Source organism: Theobroma cacao, chromosome 3 (assembly GCF_000208745.1).
Source record: "Theobroma cacao cultivar B97-61/B2 chromosome 3, Criollo_cocoa_genome_V2, whole genome shotgun sequence".
NCBI classification, from domain to species: domain Eukaryota; kingdom Viridiplantae; phylum Streptophyta; class Magnoliopsida; order Malvales; family Malvaceae; genus Theobroma; species Theobroma cacao.
This window is the reverse complement of record NC_030852.1, coordinates 36,137,838-36,154,009: the sequence shown is the minus strand read 5'-3', so window position 1 is coordinate 36,154,009 and position 16,172 is coordinate 36,137,838. Positions and strand designations below refer to the sequence as shown.

At 35.2% G+C, this 16,172-nt stretch overlaps 3 protein-coding genes across 6 annotated transcripts; all 3 read right to left on the bottom strand.

Moving 5' to 3' along the window:
• LOC18606927 lies at nt 2,254-5,854 on the bottom strand. 4 transcript variants are annotated; one of them, XR_001926927.1, is made up of 6 exons: nt 5,664-5,854; nt 5,070-5,202; nt 4,390-4,705; nt 3,680-3,859; nt 2,438-3,162; nt 2,254-2,405 (listed from the first exon to the last, which is right to left on the bottom strand). XR_001926927.1 is itself a non-coding variant. In XM_018116967.1 (4 exons), the coding sequence occupies exons 2-4, from the start codon at nt 4,642-4,644 to the stop codon at nt 2,488-2,490; spliced, it is 1,110 nt and encodes a 369-aa protein (XP_017972456.1). In that variant the 5' UTR covers nt 4,645-4,705; nt 5,070-5,525; the 3' UTR covers nt 2,254-2,487. The 4 variants fall into 4 exon arrangements, 1 of the variants encoding a protein (XP_017972456.1); XR_001926928.1 differs by lacking the exon at nt 5,070-5,202; XR_001926926.1 differs by lacking the exon at nt 5,664-5,854 and having other exon boundaries at nt 5,070-5,525.
• Nucleotides 6,998-8,441, bottom strand: LOC18606926. Its single transcript, XM_007040825.2, has one exon. It carries the CDS (start codon nt 7,901-7,903, stop codon nt 7,286-7,288), a length of 618 nt encoding a protein of 205 aa, XP_007040887.1. The 5' UTR covers nt 7,904-8,441; the 3' UTR covers nt 6,998-7,285.
• LOC18606924 (pentatricopeptide repeat-containing protein At1g77360, mitochondrial) lies at nt 12,789-14,852 on the bottom strand. The gene is made up of 2 exons (XM_007040822.2): nt 14,545-14,852; nt 12,789-14,422 (listed from the first exon to the last, which is right to left on the bottom strand). The coding sequence occupies exon 2, from the start codon at nt 14,410-14,412 to the stop codon at nt 12,937-12,939; it is 1,476 nt and encodes a 491-aa protein (XP_007040884.2). The 5' UTR covers nt 14,413-14,422; nt 14,545-14,852; the 3' UTR covers nt 12,789-12,936.

Sequence of the window (16,172 nt, the reverse complement as noted above, 5' to 3'; positions counted from 1 at the left end):
GAATAAATTAAAAAAAAAATAAAAATTTCAAATATGAAAATCTCAAAAAATTCTTTTGAATTTTCTCACTTTTCACCTTTAAAGGCTAAGGATTGGTGTGTATGTTTTAGCCCTGGGTTGTACAATAAGCAAGTGAATCATTCGGGGGCAGGCTCCTTAAATTGGTTGGGACTACCACCAACATTCAATATTTCAACTCATTCCCATTCAAATCCAAGTCGTACTCTCTATAGTCGACCAACAATTTGATTTTTTTTTTTTATGAAAATGTGCAGACACAAAATGATATCGATATGGCACTCTGATCCATCTATTTTATTTTAAATCTTTGATTAAAGATATCTAAAATAACACGATTTATAATAAAATAAAATAAATAAAAATAAAAAAGACCCTAATTTAAAGGAAGCAAAGTAAGTTTGGGACTCCGATGGTACAAATCTCTTTAGCTTATGTGAATGGAAATGAAAAGAAAAAGGTGCGAAAAGGAATGATCTAAAAAAAGAAAAGATGGCTTCTTTTCACAGATTGGCATGGCAACCCGGAAATTTAACCGACTAAACTTATGCTCTATTCTTTTCATTTATTAAAATCAAAAGTTTCAATTTGATGAATAAAATAAATAAGAGAGAAGAAGTATGCATGCATGTATGTATGTATGTAAAAATAATATCTTTCTTAATTTCTGCTTAGATATTTTGATATTCTTGATTAATTTATGGGTTCCAATGTTAGGTCGAAAAGTAAAGTTGAATTATTATTATTATTATAAGGATTATACAAAGTAAAGGCAATGATTTAAGCATTCCCTTTGATTCCCTGGAGCAGTGGCTTAAGATAGGACAAGTTTAATCTTGTTAAGAGCAAAGCAAACTCTTTTCCATTTTGGGTCAGCTGGTTTGGGTTTTTCTTTCAACGCTGCGGAGTCAGTTCAAGGAATAGTCATTTGAAAATAAATTAACTAAGAATAAAGAATCAAAGCAATAATTGAAGACATTTCTTGCATTGTACCACACCATTCATTGATTATTTAAGTCATGCGATTGAACCTTTGGTCTTTGTTATGATTGAGCTATTTTGTCAAACTAAATTATGATTCACATTTGATGTCCGTATTTCTTTCCTCCATTTTTTATTTCTTAAAAAAAATTATTTTTAATATTATATATAATAAATAAAAAAATTTAAAAAATAATTTTGGAAAAAATAAAAAAAAGTATACTTTAATAAGACGGCCAAGGCCAAGCAAGGCATGGCATGCATGGACACGATTGTTTTATTGTGGGGCAAAGAGAGAGAGAGAGGTAAACCATTCTCTCAACAGTGAACAAATGGTAGTTGGATTTTAAATTATTATTTGTATTAATTAATTTATAAAAGTTATTATATTAATTAGTACTATATTATTTTTAATTAAAAAATGAAAGGAGTCAGAGTCACCTTTTTCTGAAGCTGCTTTCTCCGAGCATGCTGCTTTCTTCGAGCATGTATCTTTTCGGAACAAAGCGTGAAAGCACACAGCAATTTAATTTAAAATAATAATAATAATAAAAGGAAGCAAAAATCCTCCCAACAGCCAACAGGTAACGTGTTTCTGTATTTATCTAGGTCCAATGGACCTGCATTTAAGTTTGGCCTTTTTCTGAGGGGCATATGGCACGTGAAAGAGACCACAATGCTATGCTTGCTTGGCGTTAACCCCAATCTATTTTCTTTTACTGCATTCTTTTGTCATAACATTATTAGCATAACTACTTTGCCCGCCTCCGCCTGTCCAAGCCCCATTAATTTTTGGCCATACTCTTCAGAACGGGCTTATTAATATCATGCACGACTCTCTCTCCATCTAATGCAAGCTGCATGCAGCTCGTCTTGAGTTTGAATTTTGTACCAATATCTTCTCTCTTAAAGACAATCTACAATTTCGTCATGATCATTATCTTCTCATTAAAAAGTACAATGTCAATATTTATAAATGTTTTAAAATATTTATATTTGTATCACTTTTTTTAAAACGATTGACAAGATATTTATTTTTTTAAAATAACTCAACACGATACGCACACATACACATACATATATCCATACATAGATAAAAATAAAAAATTTGTACCCAAATTATAAAGATTATACCTACTTTTACAAAGCAAGCGCATGAATCAATGTTTGTTAATTTTGTTCATCTTTTTCCTGTTTAGGGTAGGAGATTTCAAATGAAGTAGTGCTCAGAAATTGTTTAAGGAAACAACTATACGAGGAGAAAGGAAGCTAATGCTGTTTTATAAGCTATCGTCCTTATACACGTCAGCCTGTCTATCAAGACAAAAACCATACAACTTTACATGGTATAATTAATAGACAAGAAAGGACAAGACGATGAACCTATACCCTATCAGAGAACATATGTTTTCCAATACAACTCCGCGGTCTGTTGTATGGTACACAGTGACGTAAAGTGCCACATATATAGTGACAGATAGATATAAGCTAGTTGAATGAGATACCAAGCCAGCTTGCTATGTGGTCCACGAGGATCAAGCCCAGTGGAGCCAGCATACGTGTAACCCTGGGCAGTGATGGATAGCTGAGTGTCCCCAGTATGAACCAATTGAAGCTCAAGAGGGCAACTGCATCAGAAGCAGGTTTATTCTTTATAGTGAAGAAAAACTCAATAACACTTCTAAGCGACATGCCAACAACAGTGAAGAGAGCCACCACAAGAGGCATGCAAGGATCTTCAGCTTCCCAGACAATCATTCCAACCAAAAGTGACAAAATTGCACTAAAAAGAGTCTGTGAAAGTGCAATTTCTCTTCGTTGTTCAAGGACGGCATTGACATCTAAATTTGGAATAACAATGGGCGTCAATGGTTGCACAGACACAGATCCGCTTGGTGCAGGGCTAGCTTTTAAGAAATTGAACGATCCAGTATTACTCTTGCTCTTACCCTCCCTCCCTTCTCTGTTCATCATCAGGTCTTGGAAGGAGATGCCACTACCCTTATAACTGGAAATCCACGATGCAATATTATAGGGAATGACATGATCATCAACCGTATTGATACTTTTGCTTTTGATTGTTTCATCATGACCTTTAAGGCTCCATGCTGCTTTACCTCGAATTTCCTTCAGCCGGAGGTTTTCATCCTTTAAATCCTGCAACTGGTAGGGTGCACAATATTTTCAGCACATGCAGCATTCTTGCTGAAAGGTACATTCAACACGTGTGCATGTGTGTGTGCATGCATGAATGTCTAGAAATATGTAGAAAACATGGATTAAGTTCTTCCCAACTGCATGTCAATAAATGCAATCGATAACTGAAAACTAATAGAAATACGTATCAGTAAATCTAGACCAAATTATTGGGTTTGAGTTTGAAGGCATCATTCTGTGGTTGTAAGATTATTTCTGTGCCCAGTTCTAAATCCTTTCTGATGTAAATGACTGATAGTCCCATATTTTAGGATGATTTTTTTATCATGTCATTCAACCTTTTGGTAAATTTGGGGGCAGGAGAGGCCTTGTTCTAAAGCCTATCATATTTTAGAGTTTGCATCCTCCAAACACAGAGGACTTTGCTGTCTGAGTATGGAGTTTCTTCTTCTCTTGGCATGCCCGCCAGACAGTTAAATATATATAAGACTTCTTCCAACTCCTAAACAGTTGAGATATTTACCTCACCCACTAGTAGTTCAATCTTGGCAACAGCCTTGTCATGTTCCTCTTCAAGTTCTATTAACATTGACTCCATAATTCGGCGTTCTCTAACAGCGGCTTGGAGATGGTCCTCGAGCTCCTTCCTGTCCCAAACAAGATTCTCCAACTCAAACTGCATCTCATGCAGATGCTGCTCCAGCTGCAAACCATACCATGCTTCTTATACCAATCACCAAGAAGAGTGCAGACAAGATTTTAAATAGGCAGACACGCAATAATTAGCAACTCCTTGAAGAGAATAAAAAAGTTTCATAAAAGACACATGTTCGACTTCTTGATGCCTTGCATTGCCAAAGTCCAACTAGAAGTTCCAATTGATCTTAAAACCAGAAACTAAAAGACGAATGAACAGTGAAAGTTGACATTTAGTTGATCATTTTCTATTAAGAGGCTGCATGGCGTTCCTTGCCAAGCTGATTTCCAGCTGAATTATACAGTTTCCTTCAAGGCAGGGTGAGTGAATACCTCCCGTCCAAAGAAAAAAAAAAGGTAATTGGAAACCCAGATGTACTAAAATTCCAGTTGAGTTTGAGCAATATATTTGTTGATACCCACAGTTGTTTTTTTTTTTTCAATTAGAAGCACGTAAAGGAGAAAAAGATTAAGCCCATCTAGAAAGGTTAAATCTACTGCAGATAAAATGTCTAATCAAACCATATCAAAACTAACCAGTCTTTCCCTCTGCAAGGCAGTCAACACTCGTACAGGAATAGATACAAGAGCAACCATCCAAATTACTGCTTTCCAGAACATATTCACATGGAAGGAAACTGCTGCCTTTACCAACTCCACCCAGGTCTGAATAACAATAAAGATGGTTTTCGTGCAAAACTTGAATGCCAATTTGCAAAGTGAAAATGGCATGGTTACCATGATTGTTAGGCTATTCCTTAACTTGGGAATCAGCTCCATCAAACCAGCCATTTTCCACCAAGGGAGCTCCTTCCTCAGTCACACATAAATTAAAGGTTCAGCTCCCAATAGTCTGCATAAATATGAACCCGTAAATGAAAAAATAAAACAATTGTGTTACACCTTCAATTTGTATAAGATACCATAAGAGTATGCAGCCCTTGAGAAAAACAAAATAAGACAGGGAAAGAGCATGGCAAAAGGCAATGACATAATATGGTACTTAAGGTCATCTTGATGAACACAAACATATCAAGTTGTAAGAAACCTTCTCAGAGATGGTTTTGTTCTTCTATTTTTTGTTTTAATTTTCGTAAGTAATGTCATTCCTATGCAAACCCAACATATGATATACCATTGATGGACTCCTGCATAACAGAGACAATCAAGAAGCAAACACAGACAACAGAAACTATCCATAGACCAAAAACATATACCTCTTCTGCACAATATGCATTACACACAGCAGCAACCATTGTCTGTTATTCTTTTACAAGCTTCACTGGATCAATTGGAGATAATTCATCTCTAAATGAACAAAATCTGTGCAGAACTCCCCTGAAGACAATACTAAAGCAAATACAAATTAAGTGCAATCTATATTTTCTTCTTTTTCTTCGATGTTATAATTCTATTCATTATTCCAGAAAATTACAGTTTGCGAAATCCTAATACAACACCGAAAACAGAGAAAAATTTGAAATGCTGCAAAATAAACATGGGAAAAAGTTACTAGATAGACTCTGGAAGAGGGATTTAGAAGTCTCAATAGCATTTTACAGCATCAAAAGTTAAGGGAAAAAGGAAAAATCTCATCACTACAATTGTTGACATGAAGAAAACAAGCACAAGCCCATTAAAACCTTGATAAACTCAAAATGAAAAGCATGCAAAAGTCACAGAAAGACAGAAGCAAAGCATCGGACTAAGCATTTCAAGTTTGAAAACAAAAGAATAAAGAAAAACAGTAAATTGGAAACTGTTTATGGAGTACATTAGTATATCATAAACATTACAATGAACCCAGAAACCTGGATTGAGAAAAACACGCGTGAAGATGAAGAATGGTCACGCAGAATCAGAAACAGAAAGCAGCAGCTATCTGAGCAGAGCGCAGAGCAGAAGTAGATTTGGTTTGAACTCAAGTGAAAGTCCTTTGTCTTTTGAGAGCGATAGCCCAGAGAGAGACAGAGAGAGAGAGAGGCAGTTAAGAAGGGAGGAAGGTGGCACCCAAAAGCGCCCTGGCTGACACGCAAGCATGTTTACATGGAACATGTCGAAGCAAAGTTTGATTACTAATACTACTAATAGTATTTAGTTCAGATAAGGATAGGGCAAGGTCTATCTTGATTCTTGCCCCATTTTCTCCAACATTCACAGCTTTTACCTTGAAGGACAAACTTTCATGTGAACCTCATTCAAAATTTTCTCATTTTGTTATATCTCATCTCACCATATATGAGCTGCACTCCTCCCTCATCTTTTTTTTTTTCCCCCTTTTTCTCTTAAGGTTTTACATTGAAAACAAAATTCGATGAATCAATTGGTTTTCCTTTGTTTTGGTTAATGAATCTACGACAATTACAATTAATTAATTTCTCACTGGTGATCTTGGAGAAAACAACTAGTATTTGATGTTTGTGTTCAGGGCTCAGGCCATCCAATTGGCCATTGTATGCCTGACCATTACCATATGCATGTATGTACGAAAGTGATATATATGGGTTATTCATTTGGGCCGGAGTTTGTTGGACGGACGGCTAAGAGCTTGGAAAAGCCCAATCCAATTTCGTTGTAGTATCTAGTGTGTATGCATTTGCCTGATGGTGGATATTATTTATTTCTTTCTTGCCAAGGAATGGATGCCTGCGTGTGTGCTGCTGTATTCTGTGTATGACGATATTTTGCAAAAAGAAAAGAAATAAAAGAAAAATTGGGCAGCATGCAAAAGAAAGAGGGGGCCACTAGGCCAGGCAAAAGAAAAAGAAGAATTCCTTGTCACCCTCCCCTTTATGGTTTTTGGGGGTAGGAAGTAGTGACAGCTCCACGTTTCCTGACTTTGCACCAGATAATAGTACTGGTAGCGTGGCCCCGATACCAACACAATACACACTGGACCCAAATGCAGAAACCAAATTTCATATTCATATAAAAAGTTGTGTCCACTCCTCCAACTCCAATCATGTCTTTTACAACTACTTTCCGCAATGGCTTTACTTACCGTCTAAGGTTATTGATTGATTAGTTTCTACATTATATTTGAAACACAGAAGCAGCATTGCCTTTCCCAGAAATTGCATCATTGTTACTACTAGTAGTACATATTTACGTACCAAGTAGAATGTAGTTGTTCATTCAATACTCAGAATCGAAAAACTGATAATAATGAAGTATTTCTAGGCAATTCGTAATTATTTCCAGGCAAAAGATATAGTAAAAATTAATACTAATGGAATCGACTAACTTATTTCACTAACCCTAGATTCCTTTGTTTCTAATTAATGAAGGAAAATGAAGCCCTGCCTGCTGATGCTGAACATAAGACACACACAGATAGAGAGAAGGCTTGAGTTGGGTTGCGTCTATAGTGAAAGAGAAAAGGAAAAAGAGTATTACATGGGAAGAAAATAGAACAATTAAGGACGGATGATGCTCATTTGGCCTTGGAAGTACAGCGAGAAGGAATAAAGGTTCCGTTGAAAACATGGAAATGCAACTGACAACTGAGATGACACTCGAACTTAATTGAGCCGAGAAGGCCAACTCTCCATCTGGCTTTGGTTTTTCCTTTCAAATCGAACGTAATCAAATCTTTCTTCAACGCCGCGTCCACATCGTCTGCTTGTTCCGGATCCAAGGGTATAGGCGATGATTGAACTACATAATGAAAATCGACCGAACTGTTCTTCACGACTTCGAAGGGGCCTGCAACCAACCTCGCCAGGTCTTCCCCGTTCAAGCTAAGGATGTAACTGGAATCCGAAAAACTGGCGTGCGCCTTCTTGTTACCATTCTGAGCTCGAACCACTATCGTAACCTGGATTTCCAGCACGCCGGCATAATCAATCTGTATCCGGTCTAGGTGGGCGTTTGCGACGCTGATGTAAGGCACCCTGGGATGTATAACCAAGTACCCAATGAAGGTAACGATGCCGGCAATGATGACGGCGACGATGAGGATGGTGCAGATGATGGCGGCACACCAAACCAAGGGATGGGTCCTTCGCTCCTTCTGGATTGAGCGCTGGGTGACAACATTAGACTTGGGCATTGGGTGCGGGATGACAACATTAATTCGGAGGGCTTTGGCTTTTGGATTTTCGGAAAAGACTTTTTATGTAGGGGGTCGGAGGTGTGAAAGGGGATGCTATGTTTTCAGGATTATCAAGATTGGCAAGGTATAGAATTAGCTCTAATCGGCGGGGAAGGTTTTGGTATCTTCCTTTCCTTCATATAAAGCATTTCCTCTCTCTTATTTGTATCTCTAACAGTATAAACCACTCTATTAAGGAATCTAAGGCTACTTTTTTCCTATAAAGCCAAAATACCTACCTTGACTTGCGTTCCCAATTCCTAACTGCTGTCTCTTCTCTTCCCGCCCAAACCTCCTCTATGCATTGCATGATAATTAGGCATCTGGACTTCTGCTCTTGTTCTGGATGGCTGGTTAAACTTTCTTGTTTCGCAAAGTGCAGGCCATCTTCTTTTCAAACATGCATATATAAGACCAAGTACTCTGTTTTTCCCTTCGAAATTAAAAAGGTTGGCTTTCACATCTAATTCTCTTTGCTGGGTGCACTAACAAGGGACCGCTTTCCTCATTGCCTGATTTGTAATAATATTAGGTGAGCATCATTCATTCCTCAAGAAAGGAGTGAAAACCTGACACTTGGGTAGAAGGCCAAAGCAGAGGAAAACAAGAATTCTAACCAAGGACCATTCGAGAGTTACCTTTACCAACAAAATTTTTTCTTTTTCGTAATTATCTCTCACGAGATTGACACCCATCACCTCAATTTTCAATTAACTGCATGTGCTCCAAAATAACCAAAGAGATCATATAACGTAATGGCAATCAGCATTATAAACTGCTTTCATAGGGATTTGTAAAATGAACCAACTCATTAGCTCCTTCATGAGGTATCCGCCATTAGTCATTCTATCTGCAAATAAAATTTTCAATGCATTCAGCACTTGATTTCTTGTTGATATCAATTTTGGTTACATATAGGGTCTGTCATTTTGACGTCAGGACGTTGTAAAGACACCTATATGTTGTGAAAGACATTAACCGTGGCGAGGTTGAAAACCCCACTAAGATGAATAATAACCAAAATCTCACTTTATTTGGTTAAGCCAAAAATATTAAAACCTATTACAAGAACTTAAAGAAATAAGCAATTTTACTTAAGAAAAGATTATTTATTAACTCTTAACTTAAATATATATAATAACTAAGCCTAAGAATCCTGTTTATAGTATTCTAAGCCCACGTCCCAATAAAACTCTACTTCCTGTTGTTTAGTACCACTAGAGTAGTTAACAAGAGATTTAAATAAAAGAGAAAATTGTGAAAAATAACCTTCCTTATAAGCTCAATTCAAAAAATATTATTTTTTATAATTTTAACTATTTTTAATCAATTTTTTGCATGAGTTGATAACAATACCCTTTAAACAATTTCAGATAAGTTAAAATGATTTTAATTTTCTCTATCCCGTCATTTAGACAAAAATGTTAAAATTAAATCTCAATTTCTCTCTCTGGTCAAATACTGTCTATCTTGCGATTTTGCTCTTTTATGATGATTGCGGGTAGCATGATGAATTTGGTAATTGGATGCTTTCTAGTGATGACTTGCTTCGAAACGTGTGATGTAATGGAGATGCCTGTGTTGATGAGTTGGATTAGATTGGTTAAAATGATGGAGAGAAGAAACAGTTAAAGTATGTTTGATGGGTTTTATGATAGTTCACGGTTTTGTTGTGTCTGGGATTAGGATGATTGTTAAGCATGTTTGCTGAGAATTTTGATTTTTTTATCAGATTTTGAATTGAAATTGTTTAAGGAATATTTTGTAAAGTGAATATATTTTGTTCTTGCATAAAGGGAGTGAGCAAAGCGGATTTATTTTGTCTTGCTTTGGAGGGTTATGGAGTTTTGTAACTTATTTTTTATGAAATGCATAATTTCATGGCTTAGTAAAAAAAAAAATATATGTTTTAGATTCTTGAGTTTATTGGTTTATTCATAGAACCCCAAAGTTAAGGAGTTGAAATTGATTATGTTGATTTTTAAGTATTGCGAGACTGATTTTTAGCCATTATGTGACTTAATCACTGCATGATTTGATTTTTAAGCATTATTGCGTGACTGATTTTTAAGTAATGTCTAAGTCACACAATACCTTACTAACTAATCACGCAATGCATTACTAACAAGTCATGCAATGCCTTATAAAAAATTAGTCATGCAATGCCTTATCAAAAACTAGCTAACACAATACCCAAAGTCAGTCACGCAATACCTAAAAACTAGTCACGTAATTCTCAAAAATTACAAAAACTACTGAATTTCATTTAACAAGATCAACAATTTCAAACAATACACTATATTCCATTTAACAACATAATTAACAAATATGCTTATTTGACAAAGAATGCTCAAAATGTTCAAAAGTTTTTCTTCATATATCAAAAATCACTCCAAAATGCTTAAAAATGCTCAAAACGATAACAGATTTTCTTCGTGTATCAAAAACTACTCTAAAATGCTCAAAATGCTTAAATGTTTTTCTTTCTGGTAAAGAATACTCCAGAGATGAATAGTATGGCAAGAAAAGCTCAAAGAATATGAGTCGGTTTGAGACGCAGACTTAAAGATACTTGACTCGTTAATAGGTTTCGGGTTGAGGCGTAGAGCCAAATAAATGGATTGATTTTATTAAATGTAATTTTGTCCAAATTTTAATTCTCTTGGCTAAAAACAGTTAAAATTATAAAGAGGTCTATTGTCAAAAACACCTTATGCATGGAGCCTATTTAAAAAAAAAAACTTTAAATAAAATAGATGTAGAACATAACTATCCTAATCAAATACTAATTCTTAAGAGTATTAAAATCCTAATAAAAATAAAAAAAGAATCCTAATCTAAATCGAATGAAGACAATAAATCTTAAAATCAACTAAAATTAAAAAAAAACTAAATTAAATAAAATACAATCCTAAACAATTTTGCGTCATATTCACATACTTCACTCTCACAATAACTTTCCCATGCCCATACACCTAATATCAATATCTGGCTACAGTCCATTGAGAGATACAAAAAAATGCTCTGAGAACTCAAAACCAGTACCTACAGGGGTATTTCTTCACGTATTGCACCACCAAGAATCATGATGATGACAATAAGGATGACAATAATAGAACATTTGCAACTTATTCAGCCAAAAAATCAATTGAATCCCCATAGTTTGCCTATTGATGAAATATCAGGCCAATCGGAACCCTCGATATCTCTAGCATTAGCAATCAACTCTCCGCACATTGAAATTGTCAAAGCTTTGGCAGAGTAACTAGCAACACATTTACGCAAATGGGGGGTAGGGATAAAGAGATTGATTAAGAGACAAGAGAGAGGCAAGATGGTCAAGGAGAGAAAAATAAAACAGAGAAAGACTTATACTCAAATAACACCTCTCAAAACATTGTTTCAAGCCAGTACTTTAGGGCTGCTTAAAAACTCTTCTTCTTTTTTAGGTCAAAGTATATTACCTTTTCTGAATTCGAGATCTTTTTCAAGTGAATTCCTTCCTACAAAGCATTTTTAGCCCTTATGCAGTTCTAATCCACAAATGCAACTTTTGAAGTGGTTTTGCATTCAAAATACGCATAAATTGTTGGTTTGGTAGAGAGTCTACTTTCTTTGTGTTGTAACCCAAAGACATGCATTGGACCCAAAATCAATAACAAATTTTGAATTTGGGGCAACTAAAATGCACATTTGGGCTACTTGATAAGGCACCATCAAAGAAACCAACATTCTCTCAATCCTTACATGATTCAAAATTAGAAACTTTCACTAGCTTAATCTCAATGAGTTACCCACTCAAGCTATTTTTCTTTCACAAGCTTGCTATTATACCACAAAAAAGCTAATGTGTACTCTCCAGCACAATATTGCATATAACCTAAATCTCTAAATTTCCTCAAATATTGCATAAGAGACCTTCCAAAATTTTGATTGAGCTAGTAGATAACATTCCGTAATGGGTGGTTTTATCATCTTTAGGGCAAATGTGTAATCATCTCCAAATATAAAGACGCAAAATCCAAAAACTTAAAGCAGTCTCCATATTATGTTCAAATCATTTGGTTGGGGGAACCACTAGCAACCCCGATGAAATCACTCTATGCAACTCCATCATCAATGAGAAAGGAGATCTAAAGAGTTTGACAAGTCTATCAAAATCAAGAGTGACTTAGCTAGCTAACTAGCATAATAATTTTCCTTGTCATAGAGTAAGCAAGCTTTGACTCCTAGTGTCTCTATTTCCAAGAGTCTATATATATCAACTAGATATCCCAACCTTAACCACCAAAGCAACTTAAATGACTCATTACCATCACCAAGAACAAACTCAATTGAAGAAAATAATGATGCATGACAATAACATGTAGAAAAAAAAAAAAGGAACAGTTAACCATCCTTTCATTCCTAAAGGAGGGACAATCATCTCAATTTGATTGTTTTAGAAGAAGAATGATTGTGTCACAAGTTAGACATGCCGATTTTAGAAGAAAAAGTAATGACATAAAATTCTTTCGTAATGTTTCCAAAAATAGTAAGATAATAACTAAAGACATACTAAAATTTCATAAACTCACTTGAGCAAGTATTACCACAAAAAAGAGAAAGAGTCAACTTATTTATCTTCGCGATTGCATTGTCATAAAATAAAATCTCCTAATGTTCAAAAAGTCATTTGGATCACAACATCCAAACTTCAGTTTAAAATAGCAGGAAACAAAACCAAGGTCAAAAGTGGTTTTGCAATTAAACAAAAGACAGAATAAAGGAACAAAATGAAAACAAAACTAGAAGACATCAGGGCAAAGAGAGCAATTGGCACATCGCAATGTAGACAACGAGATATCATAAAAAGGGCACAAGCTCCTTTTACTCGAAATAGTTTATTTCATTAATGACTACCACTCTACACATTATCAAACGAAAGCAAAGATATAATGGGAAAACTTCTATACAAAAATACATGACAAGAAGTTCCTACCATTACACCATTACATCTGTGCAACTTTCCATCTCCTTGAAAGACTATCATACTTATCTCTCAAAGTTCTGCCCTCTTTGAAGAAAGCATTCTTTAACTTCTCCATTGTTGACTCAAATAAGTTAATCCTTTTATCAAGCATTTCTTCAGCAAACCTTTCCACCCATGACAATCTACCTAAGTTAGAAAGGCCAATAAGCAACTCATTTGCACTTTCCACAAGAGGTGAGACACAATTTTCAACCATGTAATTCCATATGTCAATTGCCATTTCAGGGTCATCATTCTCCAACAACATTTTAATAGCCATAACGCAATTAGAACTTGTCGGAGGCCACTCATTCTTGATCATCTCAACAAAGAACTTTCCCACCTCGTGAACCCTCTTGTTCCTCACCAAGCATTGAAAAATCATGTTGTAAGTCAAAGAATCAGGAAAAGCTCCATGGAACACCATCTCATCAAGGAATCGAAAGGCATTATGCATGTCATTGTTGTTGCATACCAAACCAATCACTGCATTGTACATAATCAAGTTGGGCACCAGCCCACCACCCACCATTGTATCCCACAAAGGGATAATGTGGGTTGAATCATTCTGCTTGACAAGAATATCGAGTGCATTAGAGAAAAATCTCAAACCTGGTAAACAGTTATGCCCCTTCATAACTTGCAAGAACTTGACAGCCTCATCAGCTTGTGCCCCATGAACAAGCGTGGTAAAAAATGCATCATAAGCAGATGTGGCCATTGGACTCCACCCAACTCTGTTCACCATCTCGCCAAAAGTGTTCTTGGCCTTAGCCACATTGCCTTCTTTCTCCCACCCTTCCAGCAAAATGGCGAATGTATCCCCATCAGGTGGGATCTTCTTCTTGATCCCATCAAAAAATTCTATTGCGACTGACATCTGATTGTCCTGACGGCAAATTGCACTGAGAAGCGAATTGACAGCGACAACATCTTGTTGTACACCGTATTTATCCATGACATCAAAACTCATGGTAGCCTCACTAAACCTATGCACAGTACAATAGCTTCCGAAAACAGAAACAAATGTTGCTACTGAAAGGAGACTCTCTTGCTTCATGGAGCGAATAGCGTCCCACATGGGTTCGAAGATTTGATTCTTTCCAAGCAAATCGACCATGAGATTCCAGGCATAGGCAGAGGGCTTGATGTAGCGGCCGGCCCAGCGGAAAAACTTGATGGCGGAGGAAGGTTGGTTGTAAGAAAAGCTGAGGACTTCTTGGATGACCTCCGCAGTGGGCGTGATACCGGTGCAGGAGAGCGCAGTTTCAACATCGTGGGGAGAGGCTCGGGAGAGGAGGTCGCAGAGGATTCGGGCTGTCGGGGAAATATCAGGCGCATCAAGGTGGGTACGAAACCGTTGGGGTTGGAGATTGTGGGGGATTGAGTTTGAGGGCGGTTGGTTTTGGGGTTTTGTTGGGAGCGTGGTGCTATGGTTTTCAGCTACGGCTTCCATCCGATTTTGACTAACAAAACCAGGAGAGTTTCAACTACATAAGACCCTAACAACATCGAATTCGAAATAAAAACAAAAAAGCAAAATCTCAATGAGGCAACGAAGTCAGAGTTAGTTGCAGAGAGAGAGAACCTGCGAGCTGGCGCTCTTGCTTGAGCCCAAAATTCCAAGAAGCTTTGAATCGAGCCTTGGCTCCATCCGGTGAAAACCCGTCGGTCGAAGCCAAGAGGCTGACACTTGCGATGGCCGGGGTCGGAAATCTATTGCCCTGCTTCTGCTTGTTTCAATGTTTCTCAAGGAACTTTCATAAAAATTTTATATAACAGGATAAAATAAAAAGGAATTAAACTTTGCACATAAACTTGGTTATGAACACAGAATAAGATATTTCTCCAAATAACTCAATATTAAACAAATCTTTGTAAGATAAGCATTGTATATTTATTATGGTTAGCATTTTAAATTTGTAATGCACATTTATCAAGTTTTCGTTCTACCTATGTACTATTCCTATTACTACAAGTTTAATTATATAGTTGCCTTTGAGCATCAAGTTATGACTATCAATAAATATTTTTCTTATAATTAATTAGTGCATTTTATGATAGTTCATCCTGTGAGATATATATAAATAAATATATATATATGTGTGTGACTTTATATGTTTTTTTTGTACATGTATGAATTATATTTATAAATTTTTATGTAAAAGAATTAAATATTTTTGTTATTTTTTATATTTCATATATGAGTTTATATTTGATATAAATTCTACACAATATCAACGAATTAAATTTTAAGGTGAAATACCATGACCTCTTTAAGTTTTAATCGAAATTATATAAAAACTTATTAATTTTTAAAATAAATACTCCACTCCAAAACTATAAACACTATTAATAGCAACAATGAAAATATTAAAATATATATTTTTATTAATTTAAACAAATACTATTATATTTTTTAATAATAAAAAAAATAGCGCTCTCCAAGGGAAGGGAGCACCTCCTTTTGGAAAGCTCAATCGGGACTCCCTAAGAGAGTATAAAAAATAATAAAATTATACAATTATAATTATAAAAATTAATAAAGATAAAATTATCTTTTTACTCTTACTACGTCAACAAGTTGATAAAAACATTAACAATTGACTAATATTTGAATTTATGTATTTAATAAAAAATAATTTTTTATGTGAGATGTCCATTCGAAAAATTAATGAATTTTTATGTAATTTCGATTAAAATTTAGAAAATCAAGATATTTTATCCTAAATTTTATTATCTCATTAATAAATAAATTTAAAAATTAAAACTTCTAATTCTTAGTATAAAAATAAAGAAATTATGAAAAATAAATTTATAGTATAAAAAAGTAAAGAGAATATTTAATAAAACAAAAAAATTCATTTTGAGATAATTAAAAAAATTAACAATAAAAATGAGATGTTGACATCAAATTGTGACGAAGGTGTTAGCTTGAAGAACATTAACGAAGGGCACCGAATTATGTCATGTCAGTCAATAAGATTAGATTGCAATTTTGGTATCATGCGCGACTTAGTTTGTACGTAGGGACTATGGCTTTGACACGTGGATTTGCCACAATCCCATCACGACTCTAACATAATCATAACTTAATCAATAGTCTATTTTTTAAATATATTTTTATCCTATTATTACCAACTTAACTACCATTATTTATTTTCATTTATCAAATACCACACTAATACAATATGGATTATGATGTGTGGCTCCCAT